The 22,349-nt window shown below is 41.8% G+C and overlaps 2 protein-coding genes across 11 annotated transcripts in view; both read left to right on the top strand.

The window, feature by feature from the left end:
* LOC135196433 (neural-cadherin-like) overlaps positions 1-3,640 on the top strand; it is a 352,116-nt gene extending 348,476 nt beyond the window's left edge. For all 10 annotated transcript variants that reach the window (XM_064223258.1, XM_064223257.1, XM_064223259.1 and 7 more), the window contains one exon: positions 135-3,640. In XM_064223258.1, the coding sequence (XP_064079328.1) occupies positions 135-247 (113 nt within the window). In that variant the 3' untranslated portion in view covers positions 248-3,640. The remainder of the gene's footprint in view (positions 1-134) is intronic.
* A 5,680-nt stretch (positions 3,641-9,320) lies between these two features.
* Positions 9,321-22,349, top strand: part of LOC135196438 (translation initiation factor eIF2 assembly protein-like) — a gene marked incomplete in the record, with an annotated part of 51,249 nt that continues 38,220 nt past the window's right edge. The window contains 2 exon segments of the mRNA XM_064223272.1: positions 9,321-9,725; positions 21,174-21,334.

Below are 22,349 nucleotides of genomic sequence, written 5' to 3' on the forward strand. Positions count from 1 at the left end.
ATTTTCTAGCGAGACAAATGTATGTACAAAGAACTTGAGTTTCATGTTTAGTCATGTGCATTCTATTACTAAATCAAGCTTTCATTAGGTCAGTATTCCTTGATGATATTTATTTAACCACTGGAAATTTACAGGCACTGATGACAACGAACAGGACTTTGACTATCTGAACAACTGGGGTCCTCGCTTCAGCAAATTAGCAGACATGTACGGCCATGGGGAATCTGAAGAAGAAGAGGATCACTAAAGTGTTAATTGCAGGAGCCTTGCAATTGAATTCACCTCATTGGTAGAGAAAGGTGTCTTTACATTTCTCCAGAGCACTGTTGACCATGAAGCCCTGAGGGACTAACCATTTTGATGAAGGGAAGTCCCTTGAGCTGTTTTGCCATGATATAAGGAAAGAAGCTACCTGTTGTCAAAAAAGGATCTAAAAGTTCCATGGTAATACTGTTGCCTTAAAATAGATAAGAAAACAGCTCTCACAAAAATGTGCATGATTAGATCAAGAATCACATGTATCTTTGAATGTCATAAGTTCAGCTGGTGGTGCTATAAAAAATTTAACCTTAAAGTTAACCTGTGAAAGTGTTTCAACAGCAGCATATTATTTTCAGTATGGAAATGAGGATTTGAACTTCCATTGAAAATCTGTCAGTTTCAAGACAATTACAGTATTAAAATACTCATGGAGTACTTATGTGTGTTACAAATAGCATTGTCATTGCTATAGACTCCGTAGATTAGTTGGAAGTTCTTCCTCTACTTGGTCCACTGTATTGTCACAAGTTTTTATTTGATAAAATTAGGAGTAATAAATAGTAGCTTCTTAGCCAGAACAGAACAAGAGGAAAACCAAATTGACAAAGCAGTCATATTTGTGCTCTGCACGTGTAAGATCCTTCTTCCTACTTTTGTGTAATGCGTAGTGGTATGCAGCCTCCTCCTACAGTGATGGTGTGGATCTGCACAGTGCCAAGACTTAACAATGAGGTGATGAAAATGCCAGTGTTCAGAATTGACTTGAAGCTCTTTGCATACATCCTTTGTGATGAGACAAATCCTATCCTTTGAAAGAAGGAGAGCCACACAAGGCCAGGGCATTGTATCAGTGTCGTTGGTAGCTGTGGCAGAAGAAGAATTAACATTCCGTAAAAGACAGTCGTGTGATAGTTAATGGGATGAGAGTGGAAAAGATTTGGTTAGAGTATGTCTACTATACGTGTTTTGTTATGACCCATGTTACGTGCCAAGTACCCCCTTCCCTGGCAAATCTGATTTGATTTGTGCATTAACTTTCTAAAAACCACAATTTTACTTTCCATTTTCTTTGTTTTTAAGGAATTTTGTTTATCCTCAGTCACAAACATGTGAAGAAGCATATCAAGAAACAACAAAATAAACTTAGAACTGAATGCACCACAGACACTCAGTAAGATGGCATTTATGGTTTCTAAATCATGATACTTTGTGCAGCATACTGCTCCTTTCAGTGTGTGTGAGGATGTGGTGAATTGATTTCCCTTTGTATACTATTACTCCTACTACTCTCCCTCTTAGTTTACAGCAGGTCAGTACTGCAATTCCGTGCATTTTTGCAGGCTCCAATGAAATAGGCCTGTTTACTCATAGATGAATCTCAGGCAGTACTGAAAAATATCTTGTGAAAAATGTGTTGAATGTATGTAAAATTTTGTACATGTTTAAATATTTAAGGAGGAGATATATGTCTCAAAGAATGAATAGTTGTTTAAATATTTGCTCATCAGTATGAAAGCTAGACAGCAAGATGACTTAGTGTGACAACAGCTTGATTCTAGTAGGCATTCACTGATTAGAAAGTTTGTTACTGAACTGTAGTCTTCTCTTGGTGTCTTGCTGTGCAAGTTTTTTGGAAGAAGTGACAGTTAATTTTATTCAAGTGCTGATGTTTTGTAGATTGCGGGCTAAACTTTGAGTCAAGAGGCATAGTTTATACCTACATTAGTAAGAGTCACTTCTCTTTTGCTGCAAAGGAAGCAATAAGTGCTTGCTTGCTACATATTTGATTCCCAGCTGCTTTTTTTCCTTTTTCTCTTTATATTCTTTGTCTTTAATTTTATATTATGATCTCGTTAGTATAGTATAGAAGAGCTGCTGAGGCAAGATTGTCTTCAAGTGGCCACATTTCATAAGGGCCTGTTGTGGGTGAACCTGTGCCTCTTCACTCTAGCCCAACCCCAACCCCCCCAGTCCATTTTTCCACTAAATATCCTTTGTAAAGAAAAGTCAGTCAAGCACCCACCCCACCCCTCCTCCCAGATGTCCAGTCCTCCAGTTCCCATTCCAGCCCTGGCACAATATGGGCCACTACAGCCCGCACCCACCCACCCATAGGTCTCTTACCTGTGGTGATGTCCTTTTAGATATGGAAGCCTCTTCCAACATAAAATATTATTTCTTAGACTAAATCTACAAATTAAGATTTTCTAAAACTTTTAAGTATAAAAACATTAATCATCATCAGCTAAGAGTGAAAACTCTTCATCACCACACAAATAACCTCAACAGCACTGCCATATTTTGGTGGGAGCAGGCTGGGTCGTTTAGTCATTGGCTTCTTCTATTATCATGTTAGTGTTAGCTATTGTGCACAAGTTGGTCATAAATAGAATGGTGCTGGCCTCGGACCATTTTCAGCGGGTTCTTTCTAAGTTCTTGGACCAATTCTTTAATCAACCTTGTATAAATATTTGAAAGAGAAGAAATTCAAGTTTTCTTGTGCAGAGATTCATATCCCCTACCCCACCCACCTTTGCACCAACATGACCATGCTTCAGTCTCTTCTCACATAATTTTTATTCAGCCATCATCCAAACATGACCAGGTCAGAGACTCATATAGCCAGCCTATTACAACACTCTGCATAAGACAACCAATTTTTCCCCTGAAGCGAACCGAGCCCAGCCAACTTGTTTTTATAGCATTCCATATACCAAATGATGTATGTAAGAATGCGATATTCATTTTCACATTTTATATCAAACGAAGTAATGTAACATCTTGCTAGAACTCTTAGGAACATTTTAAGCCAGGTTTCTCCTGTAACATTAGAGGTGATTATTTGTGGTGTGAATGCAGAAGTTTCACAGTTTAGAGTTGTCCTCCCTAAGGTATCCTCTGGATGGATTATATATCGAGGACACTTCTGAAACTTTTCACTCAATCTGTACCTTAATCTGGAGTGAATGGATACCCTTTATTTTCCCTCATATTTTTATATGATTTTTTTTTCTTGGGAGAAATCTGGCTTTTCCCAAGGCCGAAGGATTCTCACTGCTGTGCATGAGTTCAGGTCACAATTTCAATGATTTCTTAGTGTAAATAAAGTCACAAACCCCAGAATTATTCTCATTTCACTGTCAATTGTTTTTTGCATAAGAAACTTTGGCCCAGGGAACTTGAAATGATCATGGAGTAGAAGAGTATTTACAAAAAAAAATTTTGTACCCTATTCTTTTTTAAGTTCAAAATTCATCCAAGAGATGTTGCCCAGTGGGCAAAGAAGCCATAGAAAAAAATAAGCTTTTGTTTGATGTTTTCAAGCTGTGATTTTACTGTGTCTGCATTGTCATCTGAAATAGATTAAAGCCTTTGTGTATTGCATTGTTTCTTTACCATTATTCATAATTTATTATGTAGAATTTCATTATAAATCACTTCATTTTCATGTTTTTTATTGCTTTCATAGATGACATATGTAATGTATACATGAAATAATAAAAAGCTACAAGGGTAATTTCTGTTGTTATTATATATATAGAAACTATATTCCATTTCAAAATTTATTACCTTAGTATATCCTGGACTGAATGAATATTAGTGATCAGTTTCCATTGTCTCGGATTTTTATTGATATTGTAAGAGATTAAATAAAATAAAGACATAAAGTGAGGGAGAAAATCAATAGAAAAATTGTATACTTCAAAAACTATCATATAAGCAAGATGTACCAAAAGGTGTCCGTTTCAAGTTTTTTTTTTCTGGATTCTGCTTCTTTTGTATTTGATGATATGTATTTTGAATTCTCGATCCAAAATCAGTCATAAAGACAAGGGCCTAAGTTCTGAAAAATCCTGAATGTTTTGTTTTTTATATCAACAATCCGTAAAGTCAACAGCTCCCACCACTAAGGTTTAAGAAAGGAAAATGTCTTAATTACCTATGTAAAGGGCATAAGTATTTACCTTTTAATGAAAGCCAAGACTTACCTATGCCATTACCATTTGTTGATAGTGAGCAATCAATCTCCCTACCTAGAGGGTGCAATATTAATATGCAACACATAGAATATTGCCAGTAAAATAGCAGTAACAGCTCTTACAGGTAATTGGTAATTTTACATGCAGAACAGGGGTTTAGTATGATATTAATTTACCTTATCAGTGCCACCTGCATCTTCGAAACTAATTAAGATTCATTTTCTGGTCACTACATTTCTAGGGTTACCTCAAATGTCTTGCTGTAGTGTGTAAAAATGTATCTTATATACATGTCCATATTAGAATTGTGTTCTCTTGATAGTTATGTTTATTACAACTAAAGGGAAGTTCTGTACGATATGAATTTTCCATCCTTATCTTCAAGTATCATCGTAAACAAATTTTAATGCATATTTTGGTATGAATATGAAATATTTTTTACCCTTAGCACAATTTCCTTAATGTTCTTAAATTTAGGTGAATATATAGAAGAAGCTTGATCATAAAATAACAAAATACAAAGTACATACAGTCTTTTAAAGATTTAATTTGTAAAAGGTATTCCATGAATATATAATTGTGTTGGCAGTTACGGTACTAATATGATTTTTTAAATGCGGAAAATAAAGTATACTGAATTTTATATGTCGGAAAGTAGTGCACTGCCACTAATTCATATTCTATAGTAAATTGCAAAATTTGACTGACTACATGTTGTAAGGCCTACATTTGAATTAGGAGGCAGAAGTTGATTGTGTTGTTAGTAAGTGGCCAATTAAATCTTAATATGTACTTTAAACTGTCAAGACTATCTGTTCCAAAGCAAGTCTTGCACTCAAAGGCCTTGAACTTCATAAAAGGAGGATAAGGATTAATTACAAGGCTTGCCACTTTACTGCAAAGAAGATAATAGAAACTTGTTCTCTCAAGATGCTTGAATACAGCTGCAAAATTTCCACCGCGATTGATTGTTTAGATATTTCAGACAGGAGCCTTAGTATCTTTTAGTGGGTCAGCCGAATACTTCTGAATGTGTGATACAAATGGAAAATTTACAGCTTCTCCTTGAGATGCTGATTCTTCATTAGAACAGTTTTCTCCCATGAAGTAATGATAAGACTGAACCTTGAGAAGGAAGTACAGCCCTTAAATTCATTGGAAGGCTCAGACGGCCAACCTGACAAGATAATATACAGCTGTTGCACTCCAGAGGCATTTCACTCAAGTAATGAATTTTAAGCAAAGCTTAATTGGAATGTCATCCCTCTTCTGTGTAGTATTCTTAGGATCGGGTATGTTGCTGATTGTATTTTTCTTAGATTTCTGACAGGTAACTTTGCCTGAAGGCTGGATGTTAAAAATGGTAAGGAGGTAAGTTGAAAAATAGGAAAAAAAATTAATCACAATTAAAAACACGTTTCATATGTGAAAATCCAAGGAAAAGGTAAGTGTTCTTAATGATAATTGGATATATGAACAAATATGGAAGTCTCACAAGAAAATCATTGTGCACATAAATAGAAAAATTATTAGGTGAAACAAAATCATATTCAATTTGAGAAAATGTGTACAAATGTAAACTAGTGATTCATTAAAATAAATAAATTGAAAAATAATAATTCCGAGGATTGAGGTGTGCTGTAGAATTCTTTAGGGGAATAACTGCAAAAATAAAGGTCGGCCAATTTGGTGTAGCCAAAAGTCAGTCTGTTGCCCTAACAAGAAAAACTGTCAAAGAAACATGAAGGGTCCCCATGTCAATCAACGACTGAATTACTGTAAGGAAAGAGCAAGGACTTAGCCACGTCCTCAAGTTAGAAAGCAAGCATAGACAAATGTGCCAGACAGCATTCTAAAGTTCTCTTAGCTATACATTTTCATTGTCGCATGTATTTACAATCTAAATACAAGGAACAAACACTTTGAAATGAAGTACTGTAAAAAAAATTTTAGCATGTAAAATCAAAGCTATTAAATATAGATTTTAAAATTTTAATGATAATGAGCTATTTATTTTAAATGGAAATGCTAGAGGGAATGTTGTAATTGTTACTTGCCTAGTCACATAGTACAGTGAAATAGAAGCACTGGATCATTAGCCATGTACTCGTATGTTACCATCAAATTATGTTTATATATTTTTTTATTTAATGAGGTAACGTGCACATTCAAGTAAAACCATATACGTATGTAGTACTCTTGTCTATTACTGGCTCAGTTTTCCTTAACTATATTTTTGAAATATTAACATTTTCACCTGCCTCAGCAAGGAAATTTTATTGCAATTAAAACATCGTACATGCAAAATAATTCTGAAGACTCCACCATCTGATAGCTTCCATGAAATGTGCAGAAAAGTGTTTTTAGTTGACAATATGAAGCAGTAAAGCCGGAAAAAAGTTGTACACAAGTAATTTTCATTATAGTAGGCCTATATGGGTTTAGCATCACACCCGCCGGTTTCCGTATATTGTAGCCAGCTGTAGATTACGCAGCAAATAGTACCTACGTATGTATGCTGAAAAGGTATGGAAACCACTCATCTTTTCAAAGGAATTAGTTTGATACATTTACATTTCAAGATGCACCAGTATGTTAACATCAATTATTAAAAATCCTTTTGGAAATAATGAGAACTGGATGATGGATTTTCCTCTTAAATTAAGGAATTAAAGCAACATATTATCCAAATGGCCTTGGCAGCAAATGGTAGTTTGCTAAGGCTTGAGAAGTAGGCTATAGGGAATCGTAGTTATCGTAAGCAGTACAGATAATGATTTGTACAGCTTGGTATAGCAGCAGTTGGCGGTTGGAACTCGGCCCTTTTGCTCATTTTCTGTTGAATCTGTTCATCATGTCTCAGGAAAGGCACTTTACCGTCGTTACTTGCAAGTTGTAACCATCTTCGCCTGGCTATGCCCTCCTTGCGACTCTGGTATGTAATGTCACAGATATAAAAGCGGCTTTTATATCGATGTGTAATGTATTGCTGTATATTCTGAAGTCTACCGGTTTGATGTCAATTAATAACGAAAGTTGGCGTCATCGCATAAATATTGTTTAGACTGAGAGCTCAGAGAATATCTTATATAGTTGTCTGAAAGGCGAAAGTAATGGTGGTGTCACGCGCTCTTTAAATTTTGATGCCAAAAGCTTAATTGCCACTATATGTATATATTCTTTGACCGAAGCCAAATCGCTCGCTCCCGAATTTAGGTATCCATTGGAAAATAGTCTATGAAGTTAACAAGAATGCTGTACTGCATTCGTAAACATGTTCACGCATGTAGAAATGCCGTAGGTGAAGGCTTACCCATTTTTTACCATTATTTTTTTCTACAAAATCATTAAAGTAAAAAAGGAAAAAATAGTTCAAGGAGCCAATTATGTCGCTAGAACTACTGTTGCGATTGTCTTTCTCCCTATAGATTTTGCAATGATGTTTCCACCTGAATTGTTTTGAGACTATCCTGATCAGGGGATAATTATTTTCTTGATCTGATGACATTATTTTACTGGAAACAATTATTCCTGAATACCTTATAAATATATCATCAACTCCTCCAAAGCAGCGTGATCCAAATGGTCTCTTAAATTAAGAATGCAATAAATGCTACCTATAGCTGGCTTAAGCTAGTTTAAAGCATACCTATAGCTAATATTATGATAATGCCTATGTTTTTAACAACGCACTCGCGTTAGAACCATAGAACAAACACATAGGCCTACCACATAGTAATTATATGTTTTTCTATAATTTTCTTTAAAGCCATATAGCTACAGCAGATGAATGTACAATATAGACAACAAAACTCGAAATGTTGTTCGTTAGCTTTTCTGCTATAATGTTAAACCAAGTTCTATTAGATAAATGATAGTCTTATCCTGAAGCCAATAAATAGAATAAATAAAAAGATAAATAAAAAAAAAGCCGGGCCTAAAGCATATGCCACTAATTTGCTTTGCAAATTTAACACTGCTGGTTAATTTTGTATTTAACTTCCATAAAGAATGGCTGACTACAATCCCTTCATAATTAATTACCTTGGTTTTCATAGATAATTTAAGTCCTTCCAAATGTTTTGCAGTCACCCCAATCTGCCCCTTCTTGCTTCAGCCGTACATTCATCCAGTCAATACATTTAATCACAAAAACAAATAAAAATCATCTGCTTCCATTCTTCCACCATTCATACTAACATTCATTGCTTCACTTTAATAGTTTCAGTTTACTCTCAGAACATTACTCATGTCCACTTCCACTATTAAAGTACCCATGAAATACTATAAAAACATTCAGTTTCTGAATCTTCTTATAAATATAATAATAAACACTGTATCATCTGCATTATCAACTTTCGACTTACATCTGTTGATCAGTCTCTGACGTCTGACTCACTCTAATCAAAGAAATCGAATAGTCGCAAAGACACCACAGCCTAGTGTCATACTTGCTTTAACGCCATACTACGTAAATTTGCAGGATATGATGTGCTAAATGAAATGCTTATCCTGCACTATAATAATAATCAACCACAAGATCACACACACACACACACACACACACACACACACACACACACACACACACACACACACACACACACACACATATATATATATATATATATATATATATATATATATATATATATATATTATATATAATTCACTAAGGTAATCGAGTAGAACAGAACAAAAGATAAAATTACATCGTTTCTGGAAGTGACCTGTGCTATGCAAAATCCATTGCAGTTAATAACCCTTCCTGTGCCAGAAAATATAAAAATTCCCACATGATTAACTAGTTTTAGGAAGAATATGTTTTATATGAAACTCCAAACGAAGGTGACATCATATTAAACATTATTTACGCAACAATGATTCCTTTACAGCCTTTCCCTCTTCTAGACATGACTTGGTCAGTCTCACAATAACTGTATTGCATGGTCTCCCTCATAACAACACAAAATCCTGTGTCTTCCATTCTTCGACCTCACATTTGCCCTTTGATGCCTTCAGAAGTCGCTTTCCCGGTGTTCACAGCCTCACACAAATACTTTCCGCTCTTGCATCATCATCCAGCCTCTTCTATGCTCAACATTCAACAAATATTTAAAAATCTTATAAAACAGCTAAAATTACATTGTTTCTTAAGAGGGGCAGAACGTGATATACATAGTGCATTGAAGTGCTGCATATCACGATGTATTTAAAATGTTGAAAGGTGTTTAGAAGAATGACGTCAGATGACGTCACTGGGAGAAGGCCTTACGTCATAATAAACAATCTCACATGTGTCGCTGATCAGTGTCAAGAACTCAAACCCCCAGCCTTTGGTAACATAGGGTGTGATTGTATTTCCTCGTCTTTTTATGTTAATGAATTAACAATGGCTGATCTCGTCAAGATGAGAGTGAGCGATGTGTTGCAGTGTAGTATACTCAACTGGTACGAAAATTTCAAAGAATCCACAATACAGAGGTAAGAGTACTATAGGCTATAGGATTTTGGAAAAGTACCTAGTACTAGGTATTATTAGCCTAAAGACTAGCTATCTACTACTACTAGGTATATATTAGTAGGCTAGGCTAGGTAGGTACCTAGTAGTAGAACAGAGGTAGTAGACTAGCTAGATAATTCAGGCCTAAACAGTGCGAATTTTTTTATAGGTATATATTTTTCTTTTAACCTAGAATTTTTAGTACCTTAGATCTACCCTACCTAGGTAGTCCTGAACTGTTTCAAAATTAAAACTAGCTAGTACTACACACTAGGGTAATGATCTCATACATTATATAGCTAGCTACTAGCCTATGTTATGTCAGGTTAGGTTGGTTACGTCAATTGCTAATGAAACAAATGTCAGAAGTTAAAAAAACATAGGTAGGTAGCCTATTATACTAGTAAAACAGGAAAATTATACCTACCTACCTAGTAGGTACTAGGTACTACCTAGTAGTAGTAATAGCCAACTCGCAACTTTAGGTTAAAAGAAAAATAGGCTATAGTAGGCCTACCTACTATTCCGCTGCGGCCTAGACTATGGCAGTTGTGGTTTTGGTATTTCTACAGAAGCACTCCGCACAGCCTGCAAGGAACGTAACCGCGGATACAACATCCACTAGGGATTGGGGCGTCCAATGTATTTCACCGTGTTTAATACTGATCCCTGGGGGCTAATTACAGTTGTCCGAAAAAATATTACTTAAAATTCTTGTTCAGGAGGTAAAACTGCATAGAAAAACCGCAACTGCCATAGTCTAGGCTGCCGCGGATAAGTACCCTAGATCTACCGCAGTTTTTCTACCTATGCAGTTTTACTTCCTGAACAAGAATTTTAAGTAATATTTATTCGGACAACTGTAATTAACCCCCAGGTGCCAGTACTAAACACGGCGAAATACATTGGACGCCCCAATCTCTAGTGGATGTCGTATCCGCGGTTATGTTCCTTGCAGTCCGTGTAGAACTATTCTGTAGAATTATACTAGTCTTTGCAGCATTCCTTCGACTCCTAGCTGCAATCCCCTTTTGTTTCCTTTACTGTACCTCCTTTCATGTTCTCTGTCTTCATCTTACTTTCCACCATCTCCTAACACTTGATTCATAGTGCAACTGTGAGGTTTTCCTCCTGTTTCACCGTTCAAACCATTTATAGCTACCATCAATTTCCATTTGAATTAATAGGGCTGTGTTGGGTATTTCCTTGGAAATTGACTTTTTGTATAGTATTTGGGTTGCTGATTGAGAATTTACTATTAATTTTTGTTGGTCAACTGTAATTAACCCCCAGGGCCTAGTACCAAACATGGCAAAATACATTTGACTCCCCTATCCCTAGTGGCTTTCGTATTTGTTGGACCATATCTTGTAATCCATGCAGAGTTATTGCATTTCAGTGCTGAATGACCTCATAGGTCCCAGTGCTTGTCCTTGGCCTAATTATTATATTGAACTCATCTGAACTTACCTTAATCTGCTGAGAACTATCAAGGGGATTAATGTAATTGTATTTTACTTGCATTGTTTTCACCGCCTAAAAAACCCTGTTTTCCCACTGCATTCCCCGAAATTGGGATTATAAAGGTGGTGTACACTATATGTACTATATCTAAAGAGTATTCTTATACTAATGAGACGAATGTCAGAAAGATTCAAAACAAAGTATAGGAAAATTATATTCTCAAGTCCAAAATGCAATAAGGGTCAATGAAAAAATACCACAAATTTGTTTGTTGGTGAGATTGCTAACAGTGAATAACACTTCGGCAAAGTAACTTATTCTAACTTCACTGTAGACATGAGATAGTGCCACCATGTCTGACTCCCCTCTCCCTCTATAGAAATTCCTATTAATTGATGTGTATAGCCTAACCATACTTTCATTATTTTGCATATCTAATGCTCATTAGATGGTTGCCAATATTAGGTTTGCTAGACCTAATTATAAACTTGTCCTTCAGCATACCATGATGGTAGGTTATATTAGTGAATTTTACAATACACCAGAAGTTGGAAAATTGTCAGTATCTTGTCGAGTGCAAAGTAGACAAATGCAGCCATCCCAAAATTGCCCAACGTAGCCTAACGTGGGATGTGGTATGTGTAAGCTGCAAGAAGTGTGCAACTAATTGAGGATAAAACCCTGTATTTTAAGAAAAATAACAACTTAAGCTTTTGTCATAATGTGAGCTCTGATTTTCCAGAGTTATAAGGGATAGTATGCAATCTTACCAGCAGATGTTAAGTGGCTTAGACTTTACATTTCATTTGTGTGCTGGTCAAATAATTTATTTTTATCAATGCTGGTATCAGCTAAGGTAGAACTATGATATAACTCTACACAGCTTATTACCTTGGAAATTGAGTTTTACTTTAGTATTATGGTTGCTTATCAAGAATTTACCGTTATTTTTTGGCAGTTGACTGTAATTAACCTCAGTGATATAATATTGTATGCTGGCCATCCTGGAATGCTATTGCACATGTGCAGTGTTGTAAAGGAACTTTCGATTAAAATGTGGAGTTTCCTCCACCGCCGCCCCCCGGGCTAGGTAACACAGCCTACTAGGTTAGGTTAGTATAGTTCCTTTTATAATGCCTTTTTTATGCATGAAACCTTTCCAGGGTGGTCATCGTAAGAACAACATATCTGTTCTCTCTCTACGTGTTTTACCCTGCCCAAAACCCCGCGTTCCCATAGGGTCCCTGGTAAAGATGTGAGGTTAATAATAACTGACTGCCAATAAACAATGCCACCTCCTTCATCAGCGACACTAAAAGTATAGGAAGAAATCAATTTCCAAGGTAATAATTTGTGTAGTGCTGTTCCATAGTTTTACCTCTGCTAAAGCCTGATTTTTGCACTTGGGCACATTGCTTATTAGTCACTTTTCCTTACTTATCAAAAGGTGAAAAACATTGTAGTCATACCCTTGACTGCCAAAGGGAAAAACACTGCATCCATCTTTTATGTCCAGTGGTACTTTTTAATTTGCAATTCATAGTAAAAAAAAATTTGTTGAAATGAAATATTGACACTTTAATTTGATTGATTTATGATTTTGTTCCGATACGAATACAAATCATCGGTCCTTTACAATAGGAATGTAACTTGCAGCAGCTGGAACCGGTCGTAAGCTTCGAACAAGGGAGTTTGGTAGTTAACTGCTTGTCCGACAGTCAGCGCACCGCGCGACTGGGAGGTGAAGAATCACTTTGCTTTCGGCCGCTGACGGAGACAGACGTGTTGTTCGCTCTCTGCCCGCTATCGTCGTACGCTTTGTATCTTCTTAAAACTTGGTTTGCTTTGTGTGTGTGTAAGGTAAAATACTGTAAGTACAGGTATTCTCCTACTTACGATGGGGTTAGGTTCCGAAAAACCCATCGTAAGTTGAGAAAATCGTATCTCGGATATAGCCTAGCCTACACTAAGTTAATCAGTACCATATAGGCTAGGCTATATACACATATATGGAAGATTAGCCTACACTACACAGTATACCTATACATATAATGGAAGATTAGCCTACCTACACAGTTTATACCTATCCATATAAGGTAATGGTAATTTTAATTATATCAGCTAGTTCGGGTGTTTCAATGCAGATTGACTTATGATAATTAAGTATAAAAAGAAACTTAATAATAAGAACAAGGATCAGACTGTAGCGTAAAGGGTACTCACCAAGATTCGGTCCGTTGTCGGCATACGTGATCGGTGTCAGGCTGTTCATGGCTACTATAACTAAAGATCGGAAGAGGAGGAGGATGATAAAGCAGCAGGATCATCAATTCGCTCTCCTCAGATAAAAATTTCTTCTTCTGTAAGTTCAGGTGTCTCGAGGAAACAACTGTTCCGAGACGTACAGGATCGAGTCTCAAGTGAGGGGGGGGTGGGAGGGCCTGGGGGGGAAGCGAATGCACTGGAGTCGTTCTCTTGAAGAAAAAATCCATTGTAGGTTTTGCAGAGTGCGTTTTTTTGTTTTCGTTCTTCATAAATTTAATCCGGTAACATGCAACATTGTCTTGATGAGCCCTCTGAACTTTGGCAAACCGTTCCTCGTCCCCATCCATTTCACTTAAAAGTTTCAGTCCTTGATCAAATAAAGCAAACGCCTCTGCCAGTTTTTTAGTCGTAAACGTTCGCTCCGGCTCTTTTATTTCTTCTTCCTCTTCTGCTTTTTTTTTTCTCTTCTGCAAGTGCAATTAAATCCTCTGCCGTTAGCTCTACATCTTGCACATCTATAAGTTCTTGGATATCTTCCTCGTCAATTTCTAAATCTAAACTTTTCCCAAGTATCAAGATCTTTTTATTGATTTCCACTTCTTCTTCATTCTGATCGAAACCTTTTTTTAAACGAGGTTCACATACACTTTCAGCCAGATTTTTCCAGACCCCATTCATACACTCTTTCTTACCTCCTTCCACGCCCTTCCAATGTTCATAATGGAGTTAAGAACACTAAATTCTTTCCAGAAAGTTCTGAGATCTTTCTCCTCGTTATCCGTAGCCTGAACAGCCTGCGCAAACGTAGTTCCGAAGATAATATCGCCTTGAACGTAGCCCACAGCACCCTGATCCATGGGTTGTATGAGAGAAGTTGTGTTTGGTGGCAGAAACACAACTTTTACATTCTCGTTAATACTATCTCCGATGTGCTGAGGGTGGCCAGGAGCATTGTCGAGAATCAGAAGAATTTTGAAGGGGATGTTATTTTTTCTACAATAATCTTTCACTTCCGGAATGAAGCAATGAACGAACCAGTCCTCGAACAATATTGCAGTCATCCAAGCTTTTTTATTATGACGGTAATGCACAGGAAGTGTCTGCTTGTCGATGTTTTTTAAAGCCCTTGGATTTTCTGAGTGATAAATCATAAAGGGCTTAAGTTTATACCCAGCCACATTTCCCCAAGCAGAGAAGTCAATCGATCCTTGTATGCCTTAAACCCTCCGGCATCACCGTTGCTTCTTTGTGGATGTAGGACCGTTTTGTGGCATACGTTTCCAATAAAGTCCGGTTTCGTCAACATTAAAGATTTGCTCTGGCAAGTAGCCTTCATTAACGACGATCTCGTTTAAAACATCCTTAAATTTAAGCGCCCCGCCCCACGGGTCGGTATCAGCGCTTGCTGCTTCACCGCTAATTTTCACACTGTGAAAATTATGGCGGTTCTTGAAACGACGAAACCATCCAGCACTTGCTGCAAAACTTTTGTTGTGGTTATCATCATAATTCTTCTTCAGCTCTTCAAAAAGCATGCGCGCCTTTGTCTGAATGGTTAAGAGGCGTGAGCGGCATACGCTTTTTGTATTTGATCCTCCATCCACCTGAACAGTAATTGCTCCATTTCTTCCAAAGGCCTATCCTCTTCTTTGATATAACCGTTGAATGAACTGAAGCAGATGCCTTTACAGCATCCATTACGCGTGTTCTTGTCCTTGAGGATGGTGGATACCGTCGATTGCGATAAACGTTTCGTCACGTGCATAACCATGACTGCCTTTCCCGCTTCACGCTGGTTTATTATTTTCAGTTTTCTGCTCCAAAGCGATGGATTGCCTCTCTTCTTTTTTGCACTACCAGCAGGACACCTATTTGGTTGTTTGGCAGACATAGTTTTTTTGTTTTAATTTTCGGTACTTATAAAACTCTCAAATCACAAACGAACACCGACCTAATGTTTCTTGGTTCACAAAACGAGCGCAAGTGAGGTTCGAACTCATTGCCGCTGTACCTACCGCCAGCCTCTCGCTCTCGGGCCAACATATCGTTACAGCGTAGTACGCTGCTGCCAGCGCTCGCTGTGCGCGAAATTTAAAAATACGCATTTTCAACTTTTTTTTTTTTTTTTTTGTTTTTTTTTTTTTTTTTTTTTTAGTATTAATTGCTAACCCCATCGTAACATCGGATTATCGTTAAAACGAATTATCGTAACTCGAGCACTACCTGTATGTGTGCTTTGTATTTTATTATCATTTATGGATTCCCGTGAGCTGGAGACATCCCCATGCCCCCCCCCCATCAGCTGCAGAGTTTGCCCTGGTGTGGAGGGCCGTGTGCTCGGTGCCGAGGGCGCGAATGCTCTCGGGCCGAGCCCTGTGTTGTGTGTAATAATTGGTCGGAGGAGCAGTGGGTGCTCTATGAGGGTAGAAGGAAGCGACGTAAGCCTGCCAGGGAGTCTTTGGAGGGTTCTCCGGTGACGCCCTTGGTCATAGACACGTCGTCTTCCTTCCTGCCGCCATCTCAGCTCCCGCGTATGGCTCCTTTCCCTTCAGGGGGGGGTTTCTCGCTCCTTCTCTTCACCCGATCCGTCGGGGTCTTCCGTTCGATCGGGGTGGGGCTTGTCTCCCCCCCCGTGCGAGGGGCACCCCTCCTACTAACCCGACCTTTGCCTCCTCAGGTGTTCCTGCTGCGGGCGACGACCTCGGCCAGGTATGGTTCTCGCTGGGCCTCCAGGGGACGCCGAGCGTTCGGGGGCTGTTGCACCATCTGCGGGTGCTGCTCCGGTCACCCATGGACTGGTGACCACCACCACCACCACCGTCTCGACCCCGGGGTATGCCGCACCTCCTCACCTGGTGTATACCCAGCATATCACCACGGTAACACCCTCAGCTGCGGTGCAGGCCCCGATTGCTGGTTTCCTGAGGAGGGTCGTCCACCGCCACCCGGGTTCGCCGCTCACGCCTCAGCCCCCGACTTTAGGTGCCCCAAGAGTTCTCCCATGGACCTTCCACCGGTACTCAGGATGTCGTTGATTGCTGTGCCACCTCCTGCTGTACCTGACGTTCCTGCCATGCCTGCTGTGCCTGGACCATCCCTTGCCGACGTCGTTCCTGCCCGTGGTGTTGCTGCCCCAGTCGCAGGTCCTTCCGGACAGGTGCTTCGGCAATAGCCCCGGCTCCGTCCTGGATGGAGGACCTGACGTCTGTCCCGAGGAAGCTGACGAAGAAGAAGAGGAAGAGGAGGAAGGTGTCGTTGTCGTCGTCTTTGTCGTCGCCTGCTGCCGCCTCTTCCCCTTCGACTTCCAAGGCTTCTAAGCCGAGGAAGAATAAGGGTGCCACCTCCCCCCCCCTAAGAAGTCTCCTTTGGGAATTTCTAAGGGCCCGTCTCACTCCGGTGGGACGGGGGGTTCTTCCGCTGGTCCTCCCGCTCCTTCGGGAGTGGGGCCTGTCTCTCCTTCCGCAAGGAAGAAGAAGACGGGGATCAGAGGGGTACTGGCTAACACGGGTACTTCCTCACCTGGTGCTAGGGGTTCTGCCGCTACACCAGGTTCCGGCTCGGCCTCTCGTTCGCGAGAGGTACCGAGTGTACGGCCGCCTGCGGGTGACCATACAGCCAAGGCTCAGACTTCCAAGTTCGCTCGGCGCCAGGACCGAGGCATGGAGCAGAAGACTGGTGAGAGTCGCTCAGGTGACTCCTGCCAGGCCAGCGATTGCTCTCATAGCGAGCCGCAGGTAACCAGGGCTGACGCAACAGTCCCAGACCGGCCGCGGGCTGAGGCTAGGAAGAGGTCCCCTCTATCGCAGGAACCAGCCTCGGCTGGTTCCAGTGGTTTGACGCGCCTTGAGGACAGGCACCACTCCCACCGCGACAGTGGTCTCTGCAGGTCCCCTGACCGCCGCTCCCATCGGGACCAGGCGGGTAGGAGGACCAGCAGCAGCTCCTCTGATGCACGGGACCGGAGCCGCTGTTCTCGGTCCAGCCGCTCTCCCCAGGAGAGCTGCGCGACCAGGCCTGCAGCTCGATCGCGGTGGGCGATCGCCTGCAGCCCCCCAAGCACACCGGTTCTACCGGTGAGCGAGGGGGGAGCGTCAGGTCTTCCTCTCCGATCTCTTCAACTTCATCGGGTTATGCCGGGAAGAGCAAGGCGATCCGGAGTGATCGTGAGGAATGCGCTCCTCACGGTCTCACCATGGCGCCCTACGAACCAGACACGGTCTTAGGACCGACCAGGTCGTATGTGCAAGTGGCAGGAGGAGACCAGGAGGGGCCTGTCGCTGTTCCTCCTTCCGAAGGAGGAGGGTCTCGAGAGGCATTCTTGTTGGAGGGACTGGATGGTCCTACTCCACTCCACAAGACGTGGTCACTCTTGAGATCCAAAGGTTGTTTGCAGAGGTTATTGCGCTGATTCGTCAGCACAACGACCTCGGGGAAGGATCGCTGCTCCCACCTTCTGAGCCCACATCCCGGCTCGAGTCGTTCTGGGGTCCTAAGAAGGAACCCAAGACGACGGTGGATCTGCCGCGATCAGCTCTGGCTGACTCGGTGCTGGGCCAGGTGGACTCTCTTGTCTCGGGACAGGAGGGTTCGCTAAAGTCCGGCAGGTCTTCCAAGCTACCTCTTCCGCCTCTACTGCGAGAGAGGAGATTCTACGTGCCTTCAGAGGATCCTATGCTGCCCAAACAGGTTAACCTGGAGCTAGCTAGGCTAACTCTGGGGGTGTCTCTGCAGCAGCTCCTGTCGGAAAACTTGTGGTTCTCGCAGCATGAGGCACTTGCACTGGAATCCACCGCCATGGCGGCATTCCAGGCAGTCTCCTTGTTAGACCTGTGGTCCCTCACAGTGTCTAAGGTCGTGGCCACCTCGGGAAATATTACTCCCGAGGGGGACCCAGCTTTCGGGAGGCTGTGTCAGTCTGGAGGTAGAGACATTTCCTACCTAGCCCACCAGATGGCAAACCTGTGGGCCAACCTGTTACTTCGGCGTAGGGACGCAGTCCTCACCCGAGTGATCAGGGCGGCTGGGCGTGAGGCGGCACTGGGTCTTCGCAACAGACCGGTGCAAAGTGCCTCCTCTCTCTTCACAGGAGAGATGGTGGACGCTGCTGTGGAACAACGGCGCACTGATGACAGTGATCGTATAGTACACCAGGCAGTCTCAAAGGCATCTGGGCAGCCTCGAATCTCCGGATGATCCTGGTGGCTCCCAAATGGCCCCAGGTTTGGTACCCGTACCTTCTGGCTCTGCTTGCAGAAGCACAGAGAGAGATTCCCCCTTGGCACAACCTTCTCGTCCATCCACACGTGGAACGGTCCCACCAGACAGTCCAGTCTCTACATCTTCACGGCTGGCTGTTATCCACCATCTCTTGCGAGCGAGGGGCTTTTCTCGCTGAGCAGCAACAGAGATGGCTGGGTACGTCAGACAGTCCTCTGTGACTATATATTGTATAATTGTTATTGGTATTTTATGCATTGTTGAAATATGGTGGGTGTCCTATATATGGACAGCATATGGTTGATTCTAGAAGGTGTTTGTTGATGCATTTAAGTTGTGTTGTGACGTCATAGGCTGTGACGTCATAGACAAGATGGCGGCGGCGTTGGGGTGATGTAAACAATAACACGGTGCAGTAGAAAGCATGTGCTGGTGTTGTGTGGTTGGTAGGGGAGAGCTCTCTGTCTGGTAGGAGTTTTTGGGTCGTAAGTCTTGTTGTGCTGTTGTTCTAAGGTGATTTCTGGAGTATACTGGAGTTGGAGAAAGCATACAGGTGGGTAGATTATTCATTTGTGTAATTAAAAGGGGTTAGGCTAGGCTAAAATTCAAACTCTGCAGCTGTGTACCAGGGAAAGTGGGCCGTCCTCTGTGGTTGGTGTCGTAGACGGGGTCTATCTCCTCTTAGAGCCACTCTTCAGCAGGTAGTGGATTTCCTCGTATTTCTTCGCCGAGACAAGCTCCTCTCCGTCCCCACAGTTAAAGAATACAGAGCCGCTCTGGCCCTAGTCCTGAAACTGAGGGGAGTGGATATCTCGAATTCGTTCGAGATCTCCCTGCTTGTGAGGAGCTTTGAGAGGTCTTGCCCACCCAGGGAACTCAGGCCCCCGGGGTGGGATGTGACTCTCGTCCTTAGGAGTCTTGACTCAAAGTCCCTTCAAGCCACTCCAAGAGTCGTCAGACAGGGATCTGACCCTCAAGACCCTCTTCTTGCTGGCCCTGGCATCAGCGAAGAGAGTAGGGGAACTGCATGGTCTTTCCTTCAATGTCAAGCACTCCAGGGGATGGGGATCTGTGACGCTCGATTTTGTCCCGAGCTTCGTAGCGAAGACTCAGAATCTTTCGGTCCCTGACGACCGGTTTGAGTCTTTCACAATCCCCTCCCTAATGGACTTCACCGACAACGATGTGGATGAGATGCTGCTCTGTCCTGTAAGGGCACTACGGCGCTATCTGAAGAGAACTCGGCACCTCAGGCTTGAGTGTCGACGCCTCTTCGTTAGCACCGGGGTGACCAAGAAAAAAGTATCCAAGAACACACTTTCTTTCTGGCTGCGTGAGGTGATCAGGAGGGCATACAAAGCTGATGGTAGCGACGACATCCGTACCCTTCGTCTGAGAGCCCACGAAGTCAGAGGTATTGGTCCTTCCCTTGCGTTCCGCAAGAACTTATCCGTGGCGCAGTTCCTGAAGGCAGGGGTGTGGTCCAACCAGACCACCTTCACCTCCTTCTACCTTTGGGATATAGCCCACAGGTCCCTGGACACTTTTTCCTTGGGACCCGTGGTGGCTGCTCAACAAGTTGTGTAGCTTACCCAGCACCTGAGCAGACAGAACAGCATCGCATCCTTGTGTGACTGCATGAATGGATGAGTGAATGAGTGTGTGACTGGCTTCTCTTCCCCATCTTCTTCTCTCCCTCTACCTGTGGGCAGAGGGACGCGGTCGTCACTATGCTGGAACAGGAAGTGATGCAGGTAAGCTACTCGACCGAGCCCCATCCTATCCCTTTCATTAGGGATAGAAGCGATTATCCACCACTTCCCCCGACAAGGGGGGGGAAGTGGAAGCCAACAAGAGACAAACCCATGACTTCATATTGCCTCTTGCAATAGGAACAAGTTCATGCTTCCTAGTTTTAAGAGGTACATTTGCTCCCTCTTATTACTTTGGTCCAGAGGTCTGACCATTGATCCTGCGGTACAAACCCCGATCATTAGGCAGAGGCTAGGATCCCTCCCTCTGCTCTTACGACCAGGGAGGGAACCAAGGTTGGATGAACACCAGTCTGTTCTTAAGACTCAGATTCCACCCACCAAGAAGTGAGTCTTCCTATTGTAAAGGACCGATGGTTTGTATTCGTATCGGAACAAATAACAATTTGTTGAAAATTGTATTTTTCCTAACTACAAACCTGAGGTCCTTTACACATAGTCCCACCTCATGCCACCCCTCACTCTGTTTTTCCTGGGCCTAAAGCAAAGTGATTCTTCACCTCCCAGTCGCGCGGTGCACGGACTGTCGGACAAGCAGTTGACTACTGAACTCGCTTGTTCGAAGCTTACGACCGGTTCCAGCTGCCGCAAGTTACATTCTTATTGTAAAGGACATCAGGTTTGTATAGTTAGGAAATATACAATTTTCGACAAATCGTTATATTTGATTGTTTTTATTAGGTTATTTATATATAAATTTTGAATTTGCAGCTTGATTCTCCCATTACCACAAGATGCATTAGCCTATCTCAAGGGAGAAAGGAACAGTTGTTCTTCCCCAAGGTTGTCACCCAGGGCAGCTCGGGAGTAGTAGTGTTGGTGATGATGATGATGAAGAATGGGATTCATATGAAAACCAGGAAGAGGAAGAGGTGAGTGAATTACATTTGGTCCTTTTATTTATAAGGGATAGGTTTCCAGTGGCACAAAAAATTAATTTCACATAAGTGACTTGCCAAACAATTACATTAGCTGTACGCTTTCTAACCTGGCAGTCGAAAATTCAATTTCCTGGCGGCGGTAGCGGCGCTGCCATTGTTTGTGTAGGTGATACATATCCCGCCCACTTTCGGGAATACCTGGTACTGCTGAGCTAGACTTTTCAATTCGTTTTCTGCCGGCAGCGGGGTAACACCGGTGGTTTGTTGTTGCAGTCGACTTTCGTCGCCATTGTGGATTTTTTCTTTTTGGTGATGTACAATTTCTTGGTTGGCTATTTTGCTTCATCAGTTAGCTGCCTAGTTATTAACAAGTTATTACGAAGATGTCTGATGCTAGTTCTTCTTCAGTTAGGTTTTGCAGCAGTGGCTGCAAAACTAGATTAGCTAAACTATGTTACGATCCGCACTCCAAATGTGTTAAATGTAGGGGTCAGTGCTGTAGCAAGGAATTAACTTGTGATGAGTGCCGTAGTTTAGATGAACAAGTTTGGAAGACTTTTCAAGCTCATTTGGATAAGATGGACAAAGATAGGAAAAGGAAAGCAGCTCTTAGAGCGGGTAGTAAAACTAGAGTAGAGACAACTCCCATGCCTTTAGAGGCGAACAAACCGTCACTATCTTCTCCACTTTTATGGAATATTTCACCTATTGATAGTCCTCCAACTTCAGTACCAATTACTCCAGACCAGGTATATATCCCATGTTTCCGATCCCAACACCATTTCCTTGTTAGAGTCCAAGATGGACAAGAAATTTGAGTTCTTGGCAAAATCCGTTATGGATTTGGGTATGTCTGGACTGGACTGGATGTTTATGCTTTTCCTCCCTTCGAGATGATAAGAGAGGTCTTAAACAAGCTTCAATCAGACCAGAATGTGACAATGACCCTAGTAGCGTCATTCTGGCCCAGGAAAGAGTGGTTCCCAGACCTTCTCAATCTGCTGGT

This window comes from Macrobrachium nipponense, chromosome 17 (genome assembly GCF_015104395.2).
Source record: "Macrobrachium nipponense isolate FS-2020 chromosome 17, ASM1510439v2, whole genome shotgun sequence".
Lineage (NCBI taxonomy): Eukaryota > Metazoa > Arthropoda > Malacostraca > Decapoda > Palaemonidae > Macrobrachium > Macrobrachium nipponense.